Source organism: Ctenopharyngodon idella, chromosome 24 (assembly GCF_019924925.1).
Source record: "Ctenopharyngodon idella isolate HZGC_01 chromosome 24, HZGC01, whole genome shotgun sequence".
NCBI lineage: Eukaryota > Metazoa > Chordata > Actinopteri > Cypriniformes > Xenocyprididae > Ctenopharyngodon > Ctenopharyngodon idella.
This window is the reverse complement of record NC_067243.1, coordinates 12,780,379-12,799,567: the sequence shown is the minus strand read 5'-3', so window position 1 is coordinate 12,799,567 and position 19,189 is coordinate 12,780,379. Positions and strand designations below refer to the sequence as shown.

The window sequence follows — 19,189 nt, the reverse complement described above, 5'->3', positions numbered from 1 at the left end:
GGAGGAATGGTCTCTGATCTAAGCAAGCTTGCTTCTGCCACTAAAAAAAAAATTAAAAATGTAATTCTGACTTTATATCTCGCAATTCTGACTTTTTTTTCTAAGAATTGCAAGATATAAACTCACAACTGTGAATTTTAAAGTCAGAATTGCGTGATATAAACTAGCAATTACGTTATAAAGTCGCCTTTTCTATCTCACAATTCTGACTTTATAACTCGCAATTCTGACTTTTTTTTCTCGCAATTTTGTTTATGCATCACGATTCTGACCTTTTTCCTCAGAATTGCGATTCTGATCTCTTCTCAGGTTTTCTTCAAACTCATCAGGCATTATAGAAGAAGAACAGTTATCTTGGCAAAAGGAGGTTGCAAAAAGTATTGAATAAAAGGGTATGAATAATTGTGAGCAATGTGTATTGGAGAAAAACACTGTGGAAAAAAAAAAAAACTCACTCTAGTGCTCCTCATTTAGGGGTTACACACTCATACTCCTCACAGGCACCTGTAATATCACGGTGTAGCCACTAGAGGCCTGTACAGCATATATGTAGGGTTGTGTATTCTGTAGAGAACAATGCTTTCTTGGATATACATTTAGACATTATCAAAAACTACTTGTCAAACTTTCTCTATTTTCGTGTTTGAAACGTTGATATGCTGCTTTTACATTATTACAAAACATTTTGTTTCTCATAACATCAAAATTCATTAAATGTAACAAATGAAATTGAATGCTTTATATGGGATTGATCCATTTTAACCTTAGTTGAGTCTCTTGGCTCAATTTTGCCATATTGTTACACCCACACCAGTTCATTTATGTGTAACTATTTTGTACTCTTGATGTTTTTTTTTTTTTTTTTTTTTACCTCACTGCTTTGTGCTTTTTTTTGCATCACAGCTGTGTGGACTGTACACTAAAAAATTCTTTATTTTTATATTTTTTCATATTTCCCATTAATTTCCTATGGTGAAGAGTACAAGTGTGACTTTTTTCCCCTCAACAATAAAATCATGCTAATTTTTTCTGTGTTCCGGCCAGTGCCACAAAAGTTACTAAGTTTCATAATCACTTTGATGATGACCATTACCATTTTTGGTCCAAAGAGGACCAGTGGGTTAATGACAGAATTTACAATACACATGGATTCATTAAATCCACAAGAGAAGTGCAAGTGCGCTCTAGTATATTGTACATTTTGTAAATGTCAAATATAGGTAAACTTCCTTTATTGCACATAAAATGATTTCAAGCCACTCAAAGAAGAATATATTCTGCATGCACAAAATACATTACAGGACATCAAAATAAACAGTTGTTCAAAAACAAGTGCTTTCTTCTGAACAGGCAGGAGAGGGCTGGTGTCCTTCAGTACCTGATAAAAAGGGTAAACTGCTTTCAATACATTGACTTCAATAGTTGTGCCACTAAAAAGTGACAAATGAAAATGGAACTAAAAGTATGTTTACAGTGATTTGATGTGCATTACTATTAAAGGAACATCACCTTCTATCACAGGATCAGTGGGATTCCTGGAGTCACACAATAGATTCCTCAAGGTCCTGTTCACTCTGTGGATCTGAGCCAGCAACAGGGTGGGGGTGTCTGGAAACTCAAGTACTTTTCTCATCTCTTTTTTGCTGGAATTGTCTTGCACATCCATGTTGTCTTTCAGGTTCGAGCAGAACCTCTCTCGAACCTGCTCTAAAGCCAGCAATCCCATCCACAGAAGGTCCTTTTCCTTCTCCAAGTCCTTCAGTTTTTTCACCTGCAAATGACAAAAAAAAAAAAAAAATATGCTCATACAATCTTTTAAAATGCTACATAAAATTGTACACTTGGAGTGTTTTTACATTTTTTGCATGATTATCTGTGACCGTTTTAGCATCTATTTATATACAGCTGCCTCAAAAAAAAAAAAAAAAGACCACAATGTGTCTCAAGTAGCTGTGAACTCAGTGTATTCCCATCGGAGCTGGATGGGAATGTCGTGATGAACTGTGATAGCTGACATCTGTGTTTGAGAATAGACTATTAGTTTGACGGAAATACTGATGTCAATTTTATGCTACAGTTTTAAAATAACAGATAACTAACCTAAAATATACTTTTAAAACTGAATTATCAGCAGTACATACATTACCAGTCAGAAGTTTAGACATACTTCACTGAATTATGCTTGCCACCTTTTCTAATGCTTAGTTTATCCAACAATATGTTCACTTCAGTTACATTTGAACACTTCAACTTGTTTACTAAAAGCATTCATAGAAAAAACTCAAATTATAAATAAACATAGAAGAGAAAGCAAACTAACCCAGAGGAAGAAATGCACTGCATCCAGACTGCTCCTGAGAGGGACAATGACCACTGTGTAAGACGCCATTGGAGTTGCTAAATAAAGCAAAGCTTCACATTTGAGGAAACGAGGAGATAAGCAGAGAGAAAGAGAGAACAGAATAACAGAGGCTGAGGAATTGCTGAGACCCCACCCTAGTGACAGATTCGACAGGTCAAAGTGGACAGTTTGCGCAACTACTGATGAAGAAATTCAAACAAAACAAATGCAAACAATAAAACTGTATTAAAATTACCTTACATAATGAACAAAAGCAAACTGGCAAACACATAAAAAACAGCTTTAACATGAAACACTTCAATTTAACTAGCTTGTAAACTTTCACAGTATTAACATTAAACATTCAAGTAGAACATTTCTGGCATTATCTGCCATTAACACATTCAAATCATTTGTCCATCTCTCTGTCTGTGCCGTTCTCGTCGTTCAGTGGGTACGGGGTGAGGTCCAGGGTGAGAAGACGGCTGAACATGCATTCATCAAACTGTGACGACAAGCAAAAAAAGGTGCATGATAAATTAGAGAACTCATCAAAAAGCATGCAGAATTTGAAAGGACCCATTTTTAAGACTTTTAAATAGTTTAAAGGTGCAATATGTAAAAATTTTGTCCGCTAGAGGCCTATTCAAAACAAAGGCGTAGCTTGATGACGCCAAGTTTGAGCGCGGAATCTTGGGACATGTGGTCTTCACCTCAACGGACGGTGGAAACAATCGGGATAGGACTCGGGAAGAAATCATGTTCATGGATGTGATTATTAACGTTACTGTAGTATGAAGCAGAGAAGGACTGAGTGTTGTGGGAGCTGAACGAGGCCGCTGGAGCGATTGCGCAACACACGCCTCAAGAGCAGCAGAAGTTTTATTATGTCACAGTCGCCGGCGCTGCTTCTGCTTTTCCGGTCATGAGTACGAGGTAACGCAGCTCTGTTTATCATATTAGATACATTTGAGAGTGTTGAAAATTATGTTATAACGTTACTCTGTGCGTTCGCTCGGCGGCTGCTGTGAGACACTTGTTTGAGACACACTGCAGTAAGACAGATCGATTTTAGAATATCATATTAAATGCTGGATGGCTTGTGTTGATAAATGTCATGCAGTTCATTTTAAAACGTATTGTATGATGCAGAAAATTCTGTATTACTGTTACTAAAAATAAATCTTCATCTGATTATGCTATGTTAGCTACTTCACAAAATAGTGTTTTTCTCTGAGGCATGGTAAAGCATGGTACTCGCAAAAAAATAACAGTAAGACTAAACGTGTTGAGCTATATAACAATAATTAGTTTTCTGTCTATAAACGTAACCAAACAGTTGTTCCCTTGTCTATTAAAACATGATATTTTAAAGCATCTTTGTTGTTTCCATTTGTTGTTTTTACAAAATAAAACCGGAAACCAAGGATAACGCGTGTATGACGCAATTGACAGGCGACTCCTCACACGTCCCGGAGCCTTGGTTAAAATTGCAATTTTCCTCATGATTTACGAATAGTTGGAAACATTTGGGATATTGTAAGTACAAGTGAACAAAATATATAACACTGGCCTAGTGGTTTTTGGATTTTTTACTGCAAAAATATTAAATATTGCACCTTTAATTTGTGTGTTGATGTACTTCCCGCTGAAAAAGGAAGTTGGTAAATAATGTTTCTTTTTTCTTTTTGAGAACAAAAAAAAAAAAAAAATTTAAAAAAAAATTATACACCCCTATAAACAATATATTATATATATATATATAAATATTGTTCTCGCTTATGATAGATGCATGCAATTTTTGGAGGCTTCAAAATATTGGTTACTATTCACTCCCATTATAAAACTTGGAAGAGCCAGAATATTTTTATATAATATAAATCCAATTGTGTTTGACTTACAGAAGAAAGTCATATATACCTAGGATGGCTTGAGTAAATTATGGGATAATTTTAATTTTTGGGTGAACTATAACATTAAATAGGTTTTAACTTAACTTAAAACAATCTTCACATAACCTATAAAGTGTATATAGATTAATTCTTATTAAAGCTACAAAAGTTTTTCAGTCAAGAGCAAAGAGTGATTTTATCTATTTCTTTTGTTCTTTGATTAACGTTAATGACAGACAGCAGCAGGTTTATTAGGCTGCTGTCACTTTAAGATCTGACGTGGATCTGACATGAACCCGATATTCTCACGACTCCTTACGTTCATTTAAGATTTTTTAACTGTGCTTACGAGAACGCTCATGAAAACAGACATTTGACAATTGTGTTTTTTTGGTCCATTCAAGTGCAAAAGAGAACTCAATGCAGTACTGGTATGCGGTACTAAAGCGGCTTTTTGTGTGCGTCTAGTGTGTCAGAGATGGCCGCTTCAGGGACAGCACACCAGTACCGAATTGGGTTCTCTTTTGCATCTTATTGCCTGTGAATGGTTTAAAAGCACTTGAATGAATGATAGCATGATCGTTTAATGTAACAGCCAAAGGATGCAAGAAAAAAAAAAAAAAAAAAAAAAAAAGCTGCGTTAAATTTTAAGCATTAAACTGAAAAAAAAAAAAAAAAAAAAAAAAAAAACGATCTCAAAGCTAACCGACATGGACTACCTAGCCTCAAAACTCTGATTTTGATTTTATGGGGACTCTAAATGGACCATGAGTGATGAGATTGATGTGAATGTGTGTATACCATAGAATAGACTCCAAGAAGAGCGTCTGCCCGTGAGTAGAACTCCTCCTTCAGGGAGATCACAATGATCTGGCAGCTCTCTCTGGACATCATTCGGAAAAATCCTGTAACCTGCAAGGAAACAATGTCTTTTTATCATTGCAGATAAAGAATATCAAAACAGCATGTTTGAGACACTTAGGCTTGTCTTACTTTGCCAATGTTTGTGTTGTCCAGGGCAGCATCCACTTCATCCAGCACAAAGAACGGGGCAGGACGAAAGCTAAGATTAAACAACAATGATCTTTACAGTTTTCTCCCACATCAAAAACATCTGTATTTATAGTCAGATATTACTTTACAAGAAGTCGGTCTATGTGCTTATGCTGTTTTTCACCTGTGAATGGCAAAGACCAAAGCGAGAGCAGCGATGGCCTTCTCTCCTCCTGACAGGTTGTCCATGGCCATGAATCGTTTCCCCGGAGCCACACAGTTATAGTTGATGCCATCCAGGTAGGGCTCATTTGGATTCTCCGCACTGAGAATGGCCTAAAGGACATGTGTGTACAAAAAGTTTCATACAACAATTAAAATGAATGAACAAGTCATTGAAGGAGTGAGTCAAGTACAGACCTGAGCGCTGGCGTTTCTGCAGAGATTCTTATAGATCTGGTCAATGACGATAGACACGCGTTCAAAGCACTGACTAAACAGATGGAAGCGTTTGGCCTTCACTTGCTCAAACTCCTGACTGCATTTCTTAGTGGTGTGTGTGCTGGTCTCAAACGCTGAGGGTTTTTGAATATGGAAAGGTAAAAACACACAAACATTATCAATGTTTTATGTGACTGATGGATGTCTTACAAAAAATTTAAACCTAAAAAGGGTTTAAAAAAAAAAAAAAAAAAAAAAAAAAAACCTGTCAAAACTATATAACAAACTTCAGCTAGCTGTCAAAGCAACATTTCTCATTTTCTTTTAGTTAAACTTGATGTACTAAAGCTGAAATAAAAATGTAAACTATATTACACATATAAACACATACACACCACAAGTAATACAATTTATAAAAAACTAAAAAAAAAACTAAAAAAAAAAAACTAAAACTTTAAAATGAAAACAGAAAATATAACAGTATAATAGTCTCAATGATACTAAAATCACACTGGCCCAAATTATTTTCACTTTTCCACACTGGGAACAGTCCATTAGACTACTACTACTACTACTACTACTACTACTACTACTAACCCGATTCCAAAAAAGTTTCAAAAAAAGACACTATACAAATTGTGAATAAAAAAGGAATGCAATAATTTATAAATCTCATAAACTTATATTTTATTCACAATAGAATATAGATAACATATCAAATGTTGAAAGTGAGACATTTTGAAATTGGCTCATTTTGGATTTCATGAGAGCTACACATTCCAAACAAAAGTTGGGACAGGTAGCAATAAGAGGCTGGAAAAGTTAAATGTACATATAAGGAACAGCTAGAGGATCAATTTGCAACTTATTAGGTCAATTGGCAACATGATTGGGTATAAAAAGAGCCTCTTAAAGTTGCAGTGTCTCTCAGAAGTCAAGATGGGCAGAGGATCACCAATTCCCCCAATGCTGCGGCAAAAAATAGTGGAGCAATATCAGAAAGGAGTTTCTCAGAGAAAAATTGCAAAGAGTTTGAAGTTATCATCATCTACAGGGCATAATAGCATCCAAAGATTCAGAGAATCTGGAACAATCTCTGTGCGTAAGGGTCAAGGCCAGAAAACCATACTGGATGCCCGTGATCTTCGGGCCCTTAGACGGCACTGCATCACATACAGGAATGCTACTGTAATGGAAATCACAACATGGGCTCAGGAATACTTCCAGAAAACATTGTCGGTGAACACAATCCACCGTGCCATCCGCCGTTGCCGGCTAAAACTCTATAGGTCAAAAAAGAAGCCATATCTAAACATGATCCAGAAGCGCAGGCGTTTTCTCTGGGCCAAGGCTCATTTAAAATGGACTGTGGCAAAGTGGAAAACTGTTCTGTGGTCAGACGAATCAAAATTTGAAGTTCTTTTTGGAAAACTGGGACGCCATGCCATCCGGACTAAAGAGGACAAGGACAACCAAAGTTATCAGCGCTCAGTTCAGAAGCCTGCATCTCTGATGGTATGGGGTTGCATGAGTGCGTGTGGCATGGGCAGCTTACACATCTGGAAAGGCACCATCAATGCTGAAAGGTATATCCAAGTTCTAGAACAACATATGCTCCCATCCAGACGTTGCCTCTTTCAGGGAAGACCTTGCATTTTCCAACTTTTTTGAGATGTGTTGATGCCATGAAATTAAAAATCAACTTATTTTTCCCTTAAAATGATACATTTTCTCAGTTTAAACATTTGATATGTCATCTATGTTGTATTCTGAATAAAATATTGAAATTTGAAACTTCCACATCATTGCATTCCTTTTTTATTCACAATTTGTACTACTACTACTACTACTACTACTACTACTACTACTACACACTAGACACAATGAAAACCATTTAAACACTTGCTGAATGAGGGTAAAAATGTAATGGCAATGTGTAAAAGAAACTGTCAGCTTATGTTTCTAACCTATCCATACTTTGGGGAGGAAAAAATGTTTAAATGTCCTTAACTTAGTATATTTCATCCAAAAATCCTTTTTGGGAAAAAATGTTACTCATGTCTTTTAATTTTGTAACAGTCTTTACTAATTATAATTAAACATTTTTAAAGTCTGTTCTAGCCTACAAAGGTAAAACATGGTAACTACACCAACACTGCAACTGAGAAAACAGCTTAAAAGCTTTTAGATCATAATTAGATTGGCACAGTTGAGCCAAACCATGTCACATGACAGATCATAATAGAAAAGAACGTATTTCATTCAACTCAATTTTGAAAGAGCAGTATGGCGACTTCAACTTGAAACAACTTACTAAATTAAAATAGTAAATAATACCTTAAACTTAAATTTAAAATGCAGAAGGTTTAAGAAGGGGTATTTCAGGAGTAGTTCCCACCATGAAAGGTGAATGTATTTGTCTCATACCATCCATTACTTCCCGGTAGCTGTCCTTGACCTCTCTGATCTTTTCTAGAGCTTTCAGGTTGGGAGCTCTGGACATCATGATCATGGACTCCAGAGAGGAGACGTCCTCTTTGAGCTTCTCCAACTGAGCCTCCAATTCACTCTCCTCAGTGAGGGCCTACACATAATAATAAAAAATAACAAAAATCACTTCTACAACATTAGAATGACCGCTCTGAGTGAGATGCTTTAATGTCATGTTTTCACCTTAAGGCCCATGTCCAGTGTCGAATAGTCAAACACCATCTGCGCCTCTCGTTCATAAATATCCAGTGTGCTGATGCTCTGAGACTCTGAGTCCAGCTGCGATAAAAGTTAGAGGAAACTTAACAAGCAGAATAAGAAAAATACAAAAGGGAATATAATCTGTGCTGCCTTATTTCGAGTAGATCTGACCCTCTCTTTGCACCTGTATGTCACTGATGTCATCCAGCGCTCCTGAAATCAGTGTCAACGGTAGGCAGTCTATCTTACAGCCCAGCAGCAGGTTGTGTCTGCTCAGTCTCAGCTGTTCTAGGGCTGCCTCAGCGCAGATTGTTTCCTTCTGAAGCTTCACCAGCACCCTGCGGACAACGCTCTGTTTAAAGGGGTCCTTGATTATGATTTCACTTTTTTAACTTTAGTTAGTATGTAATGTTGCTGTTTGAGCATAAACATCTGCAGAGTTACGACGCTCAAAGTTCAACGCAAAGGGAGATATTTTCCTTTACAGAAATTGCTAGAGCAAACGGCTGGGAGGGACTACAACAAGCTTCTTCCCGGGTTGGTGACATCATGAACGCCAACATTTACATAAACCCTGCCCCTGGGAACATGCAACAAAGGGGGTGAGGCCATGTTGAGCTGCTTTAGAGAAGAGTTGTTGTAATAGAGTGTTGTTGCCATGCTGTCATTTTACGCCAGAATGTTTTACAAACGAGGGTCAATTCAACGCTGGTTTTGCACAAAAGATTAACATGACGGCACATGCTAGTCGATGAGATCAACTCCACAGCAACTACATAAATTTATCCACTAACCATTCAGAAATGTTACAACTTTTAGAATGAAACTGGACTTCTTCCTGAGTCTCTCCATCAGTGTTCGACTCCAGTTTGAACAATGTAAGGCTGAACACCGTTACTGACAATCCTCATTTTGGCTGCGTGAGATTCTCCAGTTTTGTTGTTGTTGAGCAACTGAAGCTGTTAAAGCTCCGCCCTCTTCTGGAAAGGGGGCTGGGAGCAGCAGCTCATTTGCATTTAAAGGGCAAATTTGACAAGCTATAATAAATGATCTGTGGGGTATTTTGAGCTGAAAATTCACAGACACATTCTGGGGACACCAAAGACTTATATTACATCTTGTGAAAAGTGGTATAAATAGTTCCCCTTTAAGCATCTTTTTTTCTTTTTTTTTTTAAACCATTATGATGCTCAGATACAAACCTGTTTCTCTCCTGAAGGCCTTTAAGAGTCTTGTCAAGCTCTGTCTTGGCATCGTTAACTAAAGTTGTCTTTTTTGACAGCTGGTTGTTCAGTTCTAGGAGATTTGATTGTGTCTGCTCCACAGCTATCAAAAGTCTGTCCTCCATCTGATGGAGACATGGGAAACAGTACTTCAAATATTAAAAGTACAGAAAACAACTGCAAAAAACCCAAACACATCAGAACCATTTTACATAACTTGTCCAACATGACTGAATAATGAAAGTATAAACCGCTAATTTTGCGGTATTTAACAGAGTAAAAAAAACATCAAATGTGTGTCTCAAATGTGGGGTGAGAGAGTTTGCCTCTTTCAAGCTAATAACGACGTTATCCTCTTTTTCGATGGTCTCTTCTATCTTCTTCATCTGTTTGACGAGTTTCTCCAACTGTGCCTGTTCATACTCTAGCTGGGTACTTAGCCGGGTATGCTGGGACTCAAACTGTAGGCTGGAAAATCAGGAGATTTAATCAGCCAGATTTAGTTCATATTATATTTCATGCTATACTGTACAAATGCACTCTGTGGTGACCGTGATAATATGGGCAGGCTGTGCTTGTGCAGGTCTTACCGCTTCTTCTCAAGCTCCTGCTGCACTCGCAGATAATCCTGCTCATACTCACGGATGTTAGCCACACCAATCTCTGCGCAGAAGTCTGCAAACACCACGTCCTCCATCTAAGAGGAGCAAAGGTGGAATGGAGGAATGATATTGACCAATGAATTTATGATTTTTTTTTTTTTTTTTTTTAAAGATTTTTGAAGAATATTTTATAGAGATTGCACTCACAAATACAAATGTATAGCCAAGGAAATATTTTAGAGTGGAGCATAATAAGTAAATATACCCACTAGTCAAAAGTAAATATTCCAGAAATAATAACTGGCAGATATTTAGACAATATCAATATCAGCATCGACTAATAATTGTGTCCGCTTGGAGGATTTGTGTGTTGAAGTGTTACCTCCTTGTGTTATTTCAAAACTCTACTAAGAGCCTTGTTAATAGATAACTATATACACAAGTTAAAAAGATTGTGGTTGCTAGATTTTTTTAATGTTTTTGAAAAATGCATATTATGCTCCAATGCTGCAATGATGCATTTATTTGATAAAGAGTATCACTGAACTATTATAATGTAAAATAAAATAGAAAAGTTATTTTAATGTGCAATTTATTTATACTGAATAAAATTTGGATGGATGGATGGATGGACGGACACAGGGATGAAAGGAAGGATGGATGGATGAATGAGGGAGGGATGAACGGAAGGAGGGAGGAAGGGATGGACAGAGGGAGAGAGGGATGGAGAGAGAGAGGGAGGGAGGGAGGGAGAGAGGGATGGATGGATGGACAATTTTAAAATTCCTTGATATTTCCCAGTTTTCCATGACCATGGAAAACCGCAAGAGATCATGTTATACTTAAATCAATTGACCTGATGAATTTTGTCCCTGACAGCCTTCATCTCGTTATCCTTTAGTTCTACACTCTCGGTCTGTATCTCAATCTGGGCCTCGAGGTTGGAGAGCTCACTCCTGAGTTTGGAAATCTCCTGAAGTTCACAAACACACACACACACACACACACACACACACACACACACACACACACACACACACACAGCTTTCATAAGAGTGTTAGAGCTGTATAAATGTTATGCAACAATGGAAGAGGGGAAAGAAACAAGAAAGAGTAGGGAAATTAAAAAAAAAAAAGTGTGAAACTTGCAGCCTGACAAGCTGGGATGCTCTTCTTGCGAATGGAGTCCAGTTCTGAGTTGGAGTATTTGAGACGAGTCTGGTTTCCTTGAGACTGAGCCCTGATCTGCATCAAATCCACTTCCTTACGCTTCAGCTTCATCAGGGCCTGCACATATATCAACAATATTAGCCTACATTATAACACTGTATGACATGATAAAGAGAAATTTAATTTCATTCATACTTGTAAGAATTTTTATTCTAAGTAGCCATGCCCACACTGAAATCTCTCAGTGGTTTCTGCAATATATAAAACGTCAAATACATGCTGACTAGTTGCGATTTTGTTCCTTCATGCAATGAAAATCAAAATATTTTTGGTTTTTATTGTCTGTCTGCCATAATACAGGTCTCTATAGAGTATATTAGCAATCTGGGACACTTACACGCAGCTCAGATGACAGCTTATCCTTCTCCTCCTTCAGTTTATTCATGTCCTTCTCATCCCAGCGTCGAGCTTTCTTGCTCAGGTCCAACGAGCCTCCAGAGATCACCCCAGACTTGCGAAACAAGGAGCCATCAAGAGCCACCGTCTAAACAAGACGTTTTACATGTAACAAGTCATAGATATTTAGGATAAATTACAAAAAATGCAATCGGCCTAAAATGATGATGGGATCTTTTGGCATACAGGAGCATGTACTCACCTGAAGGCGCTCAGGGCCATCGAAGGCAATGCGACGGGCGTCTTTCAGAGTCTCGCAGACCAGGGAGTTTCCGCACACATACTGAATCACCCTCTTAAGCTGAGGGGCGTTTTGAGAGCACTGAACCACATCCACCACCATCTTGGCTCCCTGCACTTCCCTCAGACGCTCGTTCAGAGGATGTACCTGATGCACATACAGTTAAAGAACACTATTTGCTAATCGAACCATATGAAAAGCTGTTTAAGTAAATAAAAATAAAGCATAATTCATTTGAAGGGCGTTCAAGTCACTCACATCTATATAGTCAATAGGAAGAAACATCTCTGGTTCGGCTCTTTCCTCTTTCAGAAATCGGATGCAGTCATGAGCCACTGTGGCAGACGTCACAACAATTGCATTCATGTTCTTGCCAAACAGCTTGGTGACGGCGATCTGGTATTTCTTGTGGATGGGCTGGCACAAGTCCACCAGACGGCCATACTGAAAAGAGTTAAGAAACCAACAGAAGTTTCTAGTTTGACCCTGCTGGTCAAAAGATGAATAACACTAGGATATCCTGACTAAACTAATGCTGGGTACACACTAAAAGATTTTTAAAATCTTATAAGATTTTCAAAATGTGAGAGACCACAAACATGAGGACAAAAAAATCCTAGATTTAACCGTTTTTTCTCCTATAGTGTGTGGTGTGACGTGATGTGACAAAGACAGCACACCAAACACGAACAGATTTTCAACCAGAGTCCCGACTGTGAACACGGGAAATCTCGCAAAATCTCGAGACTTCAGAATAAACACAGCGCGGACGATAGGCAGGAAGAAATTGCGATGATAGTGTTGGAACGATTTTGGTATGTTTTGGTATGTAAACACTCGTGCTGTTACCACAAATCAACATGCTGATCCTCCATCTCTGCTATCCAAATCCGTTTAACTTTGTGCTGCGCCATGACTGCATTTGTTATGCTTCTGTCTTCTGTCAGCTTGCTTTCTGATTGGATATGGTTTCGTTTCACATCATAATCTCCATAGCATGCGCGCGTTTGTCCTCGGGCTTCCCCCCACACATCAGGATTTCTGATCGTAAATATTCAACATTCGCGATCGGGGCGCCTCCGACGTTCTTCCGAGCAGATTCATTCACTCCTAACACACCTCACACCACAGGAAAATCTGATAAGATAATCTCTAGAACCATCAAGATAATCAGGACATTACCTAGGATGGTCAGAAGGGGAGAAGCGGCCCAAAATCAGCCCGATTATCTTGTGATATGTACCCAGCATAAGTAAAGGGGCACTTGTTCAAATGTTTGGGGTCGGTAAGGTTTTTTTTTTTTAATGCTTTTGAAAGTAGTCTCTCTTTATGCTCACCATAGCTGCATTTATTTAATCTAAAATACCGTGATAGCAAAACTGAATTTTTTAGCATCATTATTCCAGTCTTTAGTGTCACATGATCCTTCAGAAATAATTCTAATATGCTGATTTGCTGCTCAATAAACATTATTAAAGTGGAAAATAGTTGTGCTGCTTAATATTTGTGGAAACCATAAAACTTTTTTCATGATTCTATGATGAATAAAAAGTCAAAGTAGAACAGCATTTGTGATTTTTTTATAACATTATAAATGTCTTTTCTATCACTTTTAAACAATTTAACACTTGATAAATAAAAAGTATTAATTTTAAATTGTTACTTTCCATCATTTTTTTGCAATGCTTCAACCTAACAGATGACAAATAACAAGGTCTAATCTGCTTCACTGGCATTATGGGGCTGTGTAAAGGATTGTTACAGTACCACTGTATCAGGGTAGAGTCTCCTGAGGCTTTCAAGGACTTCATCTCGTTTCTGCTGTCGTCGATTCTCTTGGCTGTCCAGGCGAGCGTTCTGCAGCTTGATCAGCACCTGCGCCAGCTCCTTGTTCACCTCCTCCATTCGTATGAAGCCTGTCGACAGCTCCTCTGCCAGCTGCTTCTCCTGCTGATGCTGCTCCTCCAGAGCTTTCCTTCAGGGAAAAAAAAAAAGAAAAGTGTAAGATGTGACTGACAGTTCAACTAAATCATGTTACTCAAAAAAAAAAAAAAAAAAAAAAAAAAAAAGACAAATCAGTTACAGCAATGTTATCTTTGCAAACAAAACAAAACAAAAAAATCATACTTAGTAGTGTTGGCATACTCCTCCAGCTTCTCTGCCCTTCTGCTGAAATCTTCCAACCGAGTTTGAGAATGTTTAATATTTGCCTGCAAACAAACATTTAGATCATGTAATCAATCGCAGGACTAAATGCCAAGGATTTTTTCTACTGGCCCACATTTTTACTTGACCTCGCAAAAATTTTCACTGGCCCCACCACAAAAAAAAAAATTAAATAAACAAATTTTAAAAATAGTTTACCGTTTTTGACCCCTGTAGCATTGTATTCTAATAAGGTTATGAACATCCACATTTTAGATACCAGTGCAATTTAACAATTCTTTATTTCAATTTCGATACCACAGTAAAAATTACTTGTCTACCTAACATGGAGTTCAAACATTAAAGACAATTAAACAGTCGATAATAAAATAAGAAAAACAAATTACAGAGTAACTACATAAACACAATAAAAATAAAATAAAACAATATATATAATATATAAATAATGAAACAGTGCTTTAGTTTTTCAGGTAGGTTCAACAGTAGTATTCAGGTACAGAAATTGAAATGTAAAATAACACTGCATAGTCTTCGCTGCATAAATTAAATATAGATTAAACCTAATTAAAGTTAGAAAAGTTAATTTACTTAAGAGCAGTGAGTGATTTTCTCTTTGTCTTTTGTTGTTCGATGAACATTAATGACAGACAGCAGCAGGAATATTAGGCTGCTGTCACTTTAAGAGAATGCATGGATCCAATGGATCCAATGTACTGACATGCGATTTCCTTCCCAGTTGTTTGTTTACTTAAAACATAACTGACTGTGTTAATGATGGGTATTCAATAAAACTTTGTGTGTATTTGTCCGTTCAAGCACAGGACGCCACAAAAGAGAACTCAATTCAGTATTTTCACGCTTCAGATATGCACACACAGAAAAGTCTCAGACTTCTTGCACTTAGGTTAAAATTGCTTGAATATTTATTGGCAAGACTTAAGTGTTAGTTCACCCAAAAATGAAATTTCTGTCATTAATTACTCACCCTCATGTCGTTCCACACCTGTAAGACCTTCGCTCATCTTCGGAACAGAAATTAAGATATTTTTGATAAAATACAATGGCTCAGTGAGGCCTCTATCGCCAGCAATAACACTCCCTTTTTCAATGCACAGAAAGGTACTAAAGACATATTTAAAACAGTTCATGTGACTACAGTGGTTCAACCTTAATATTATAAAGCGACGAGAATACTTTCTGTGTGCCAAAAATAACAAAACAGCAACTTTATTCAACAATATCTAGTGATGGGCGATTTCAAAACACTGCTTCATGACGCTTCGAAGCTTTACAAATCTTTTGTTTCAAATCAGTGGTTCGAAGCGTGTATCAAACTGCCAAATTCACGTGAACTATTGAAGTTTCAAAACACTCAAGACGTAACGAAGCCTTGTTTACTGAAATCATGATTTTGGTGCTACGAACCACTGAATCTAAACAAAAGATTCGCAAAGCTTCGAAGCTTCATGAAGCAGTGTTTTGAAATCGCCCATCACTAGATATTGTTGAATAAAGTCGGTATTTTGTTATTTTTGGCGCACAAAAAGTATTCTCGTAATTTTATAATATTAAGGTTAAACCACTGTAGTCACATGAACTGTTTTAAATATGTTTTTAGTAGTTTTCTGGGCATTGAAAAAGGGAGTGTTATTGCTGTCAATGCAGGCCTCACTGAGCCATCGGATTTTACCAAAAACATCTTAATTTGTGCTCCGAAGTGACAGGAAGTCATTCATTTTCAATGTGAGCCGACGGCGAGCGGTGCGGAGCGTCTTGGACGGTGAAAGCGTTAAGAAGAGTTGAAGTCAGTACAGCGTTGTTGGCAGGGCAGCCAGGGCGAATTTTGACTCTCTCGCCAGCGGCGGTGTGAATGCACAGTTACGGGCGTGGAACGACATGAGGGTGACTAATTAATGACATAATTTTCATTTTTGGGTGAACTAACCCTTTAAAAACACAAATGCAAATGATAAACTTTTGTGACGACACAGCACTGACCCGAGGGTCTTTCATGAGGGCCCCGGACCATCAGGTAGTGCTTATTGTCAAGCCTTGAATCGCATCGAAGACCATTTAGATAAGAACAGTTTTGTTTTTGTGGGGTTTGCATCATGTATCTTTATGATGTTGCAAAAAAAGACAATCACATAAAGTCAGAAGCCTACCTGTATCTCACTTTTCCTCCTCAGGTCAAACTGGAGCTTTTCACGGTCTGCTTTTACTTCCCAGTGCAGCTTCTCTGCGCTTTGGTTTAAAATGGCTCCCTTTTTCCTGGCCAGCTCTTTGAGTTCTTTATACCGCTCCAACTGTACAAAGACAAACAGTGCTTAGCATAATATATCTTAATGTTTTACAGTCAACATAAACAAAACTGGCCCTATTTATTACCCTTAAATTTCAAATTGAAACTGCTGATTTAACGAATACCCTGTCAGCAAGAAAAAAATATTAACCAATGTCACTTTTTTTACTATTCAATACAGCCTGAATGGATAAAATCAAGTCCCCCACTACTTTATTTCAGCGATTATTATTTTCCAATGCAATTTTTTGTTGTCCTTTTAGAAAGACTGTTCACAAAACACTCATTTTAACCTGGGCCTCCTCTAGTTGCACTCCGGCTCCTCTTTGAGCCTCCTCCTCCTCCATCTGCCTCTCAGAGGCCTTCCAGGCCTTCTCCAGCTCAGTCAGCTCTCTCTTTAGCTCCTCCAGCTCCTGTTCCTTTTTGGCCTGCTGACTCTGGTTCTTCTGAAGCGATCTGCGTGCCTCCTCCACTTTGTACTCATGATGGGAAGTGTTCACTTTAGCTTTGATGTACTGAGGCCTCTGCTGATTAAGAATCTGCTCTTGAGATCTGGAAGAACAACATTATGCAGTGAGATATATATATATATATATATATATATATATAAAATAGGATATTGGCTGTTTACTTAACAACTACCTTACTAACTATTAATAAGCAGTAATTAGCAGTAATCCAAACCATGGGAACATTACCGAACATTTTAAATAATATAAGTAATGTTCAATGTCATGTTTTTTTAATGTAAAAGTAATGTTTAATGCCAGGATAATTAACAGTATCATTTACTTTTGTTCTCTCTGCATTTAAAGACATTTCCAGTTAAAGTGCATTGCCAGCGACTCGCCTGATCTCCTTCTCCAACTGCTGAAGTTCCCGGTTCAGGCGCCCATGTTCTTTCTTCCGAGCCTTCACAGTTTGTTCCCAGACGTCCAGGCTGTTCTTCTGCTGCGCTGCGGCCTCCTGTACATCCCTCAGTGAATCTGACTGTGAATCTATGTTTTTCTCATTGTGGAAGAGCTGAAAGAGAGTCAGCTGGAGCTTGCTTTCTCTGAGTTCGTCCAACAGCGCCTGATATTTTTCCGCCTTACAAGATCGAGACAAACACATTGTCAAGGACATGTATCATATGAAAATACTTCGACATCTGACAGGTCTTACCTCAGTCTTATCTTTGAAGACTTGTTTCTTCTCAGCTGTAGCCGCTTTTTTGCGGTTAAAGTGGAACTGGGTGTCCTCTTTGGCTTTCTGCAGGACCGCCAGCTTGGCATCATATTCAGCGCTCAGCTCTCCGGAGCCACTGATTCGTTCAAACATCTTTGTTCGTTCTTTGGCATTCATCATGGCAATTGACTCCACAGCACCCTGATATACAAATAAATCCATGATCAGTAAAGGAATAAAAAAATAATATTAATAACGATTAATCATAAAGGCTAATAATAACCCAATGCTTGAAACTTTTATCACTGAAGCACCTGATAGACCAGACAATTCTTCGCTTTCACCACAATGCCGATCTTCTCCAGCTCTCCAGTGTACTTCGCCAAAGTCATCTGTTTACCATTCACTCGATACTCAGAAGATTCCCCTGTAAAAATTTAATCGTTACAACAGAAAATTATTCAGTTCGGTTCTATTATATATTTCTAGCAGAGCTTAATCACACTCACCTGAAATGCATCTACTGAACGTCATTTCCTCATTATTGTCTCCACAGTAGATCATGGTCACGCTGGCGGAGGTGGACACGGGTTTGCCGATGTGGGCACCGTGGATGAGATCTCTGGTGTGCTTGACACGGAGGTTTACAGCCCTCTCTCCCATCACGAATCCAAGAGCATCCATGACATTAGATTTGCCTAGAGAGGAGGAAAACAACAATCAAAATAGTGTATCAATAACACTATCAATACTGATGATGCCTCCTAAACATTTTAGCATGCAAAACATCTACATGAAGCATGTTTTTACTACTATTAAACGTGCAAAATAGTAAGGTGGTACCATAGTACACTGATGGTTTGAGAAGATATAGTAGTACGGTATTATATTCTTAAAATACTAAACTAGACTATATAGACTAATAGAGACTATAGAATATAATACGCTATATAATACATGCATAAATATGTATACTTTTAGTACGCAAATTATATGTTTTGGCGCCATTGATCTCATTTCTTTCATCACTCTCTTTCCCATACAAAAGCCTAAATGACTTTGATTTGCCTATGGTAAAATAATAACATAAGGTAAAACTGACAGATAAGGACACCATCTAAAGGAAGATATTGTTAACATTTCTTTAAAAACGTGTGTAGCGCGCTAACTATCTAAATAAAGAACGTTATTTGTTGAAATTACTAATAATATGAATAGTTTTGCGCTAGCAAGCAAAATACAGTATCGCGATTTTGTAGGATTAGCCACGCAAATTAGCTTAATTACCAACTTACCTGATCCATTAGTGCCAATTATGCAATTAAACCTTTTAAATGGGCCGATAGTTTGCTTTCCTCGCCAGGATTTGAAATTTTCAACGTCTAATTGTTTTAAGAAACCCATGTTTCATTTCTGGATGAAAAAGACAACTTAGTTTACACGAATAAAGTTACTGACAGGAAAAAAAGGGAAGGCGGGAAAACTGAGTCATGATGGTGAATCT

General features: G+C 37.7%; 1 protein-coding gene across 3 annotated transcripts; it reads right to left on the bottom strand.

The window, feature by feature from the left end:
- Nucleotides 1-2,318: 2,318 nt before the first annotated feature.
- smc1b (structural maintenance of chromosomes 1B) lies at nucleotides 2,319-19,189 on the bottom strand. 3 transcript variants are annotated; one of them, XM_051884484.1, is made up of 25 exons: nucleotides 18,981-19,189; nucleotides 18,195-18,383; nucleotides 18,000-18,112; nucleotides 17,683-17,886; nucleotides 17,369-17,607; nucleotides 16,812-17,070; nucleotides 16,382-16,522; nucleotides 14,178-14,260; nucleotides 13,818-14,025; nucleotides 12,309-12,494; nucleotides 12,012-12,197; nucleotides 11,751-11,897; nucleotides 11,333-11,470; nucleotides 11,040-11,156; nucleotides 10,172-10,278; nucleotides 9,908-10,049; nucleotides 9,561-9,706; nucleotides 8,543-8,696; nucleotides 8,341-8,436; nucleotides 8,095-8,251; nucleotides 5,647-5,801; nucleotides 5,411-5,562; nucleotides 5,227-5,296; nucleotides 5,035-5,145; nucleotides 2,319-2,846 (listed from the first exon to the last, which is right to left on the bottom strand). In XM_051884484.1, the coding sequence occupies exons 1-25, from the start codon at nucleotides 19,087-19,089 to the stop codon at nucleotides 2,751-2,753; spliced, it is 3,705 nt and encodes a 1,234-aa protein (XP_051740444.1). In that variant the 5' UTR covers nucleotides 19,090-19,189; the 3' UTR covers nucleotides 2,319-2,750. The 3 variants fall into 3 exon arrangements, with proteins under 3 accessions (XP_051740444.1, XP_051740445.1, XP_051740447.1); XM_051884485.1 differs by lacking the exon at nucleotides 18,981-19,189 and adding an exon at nucleotides 18,788-18,928; XM_051884487.1 differs by lacking the exon at nucleotides 18,981-19,189 and adding an exon at nucleotides 18,529-18,688.

Coding starts and splice junctions, on each gene's coding strand:
- smc1b (XM_051884484.1), bottom strand. CDS start 19,089: ATGGGTTTCTTAAAACAATTAGACGTTGAAAATTTCAAATCCTGGCGA. Junction 14,261..16,381: donor GGAGGAAAAGTGAGATACAG/GTAGGCTTCTGA, acceptor GTTTGTTTGCAG/GCAAATATTAAACATTCTCA. Junction 12,495..13,817: donor GACTCTACCCTGATACAGTG/GTACTGTAACAA, acceptor AACTCTTTTCAG/TATGGCCGTCTGGTGGACTT.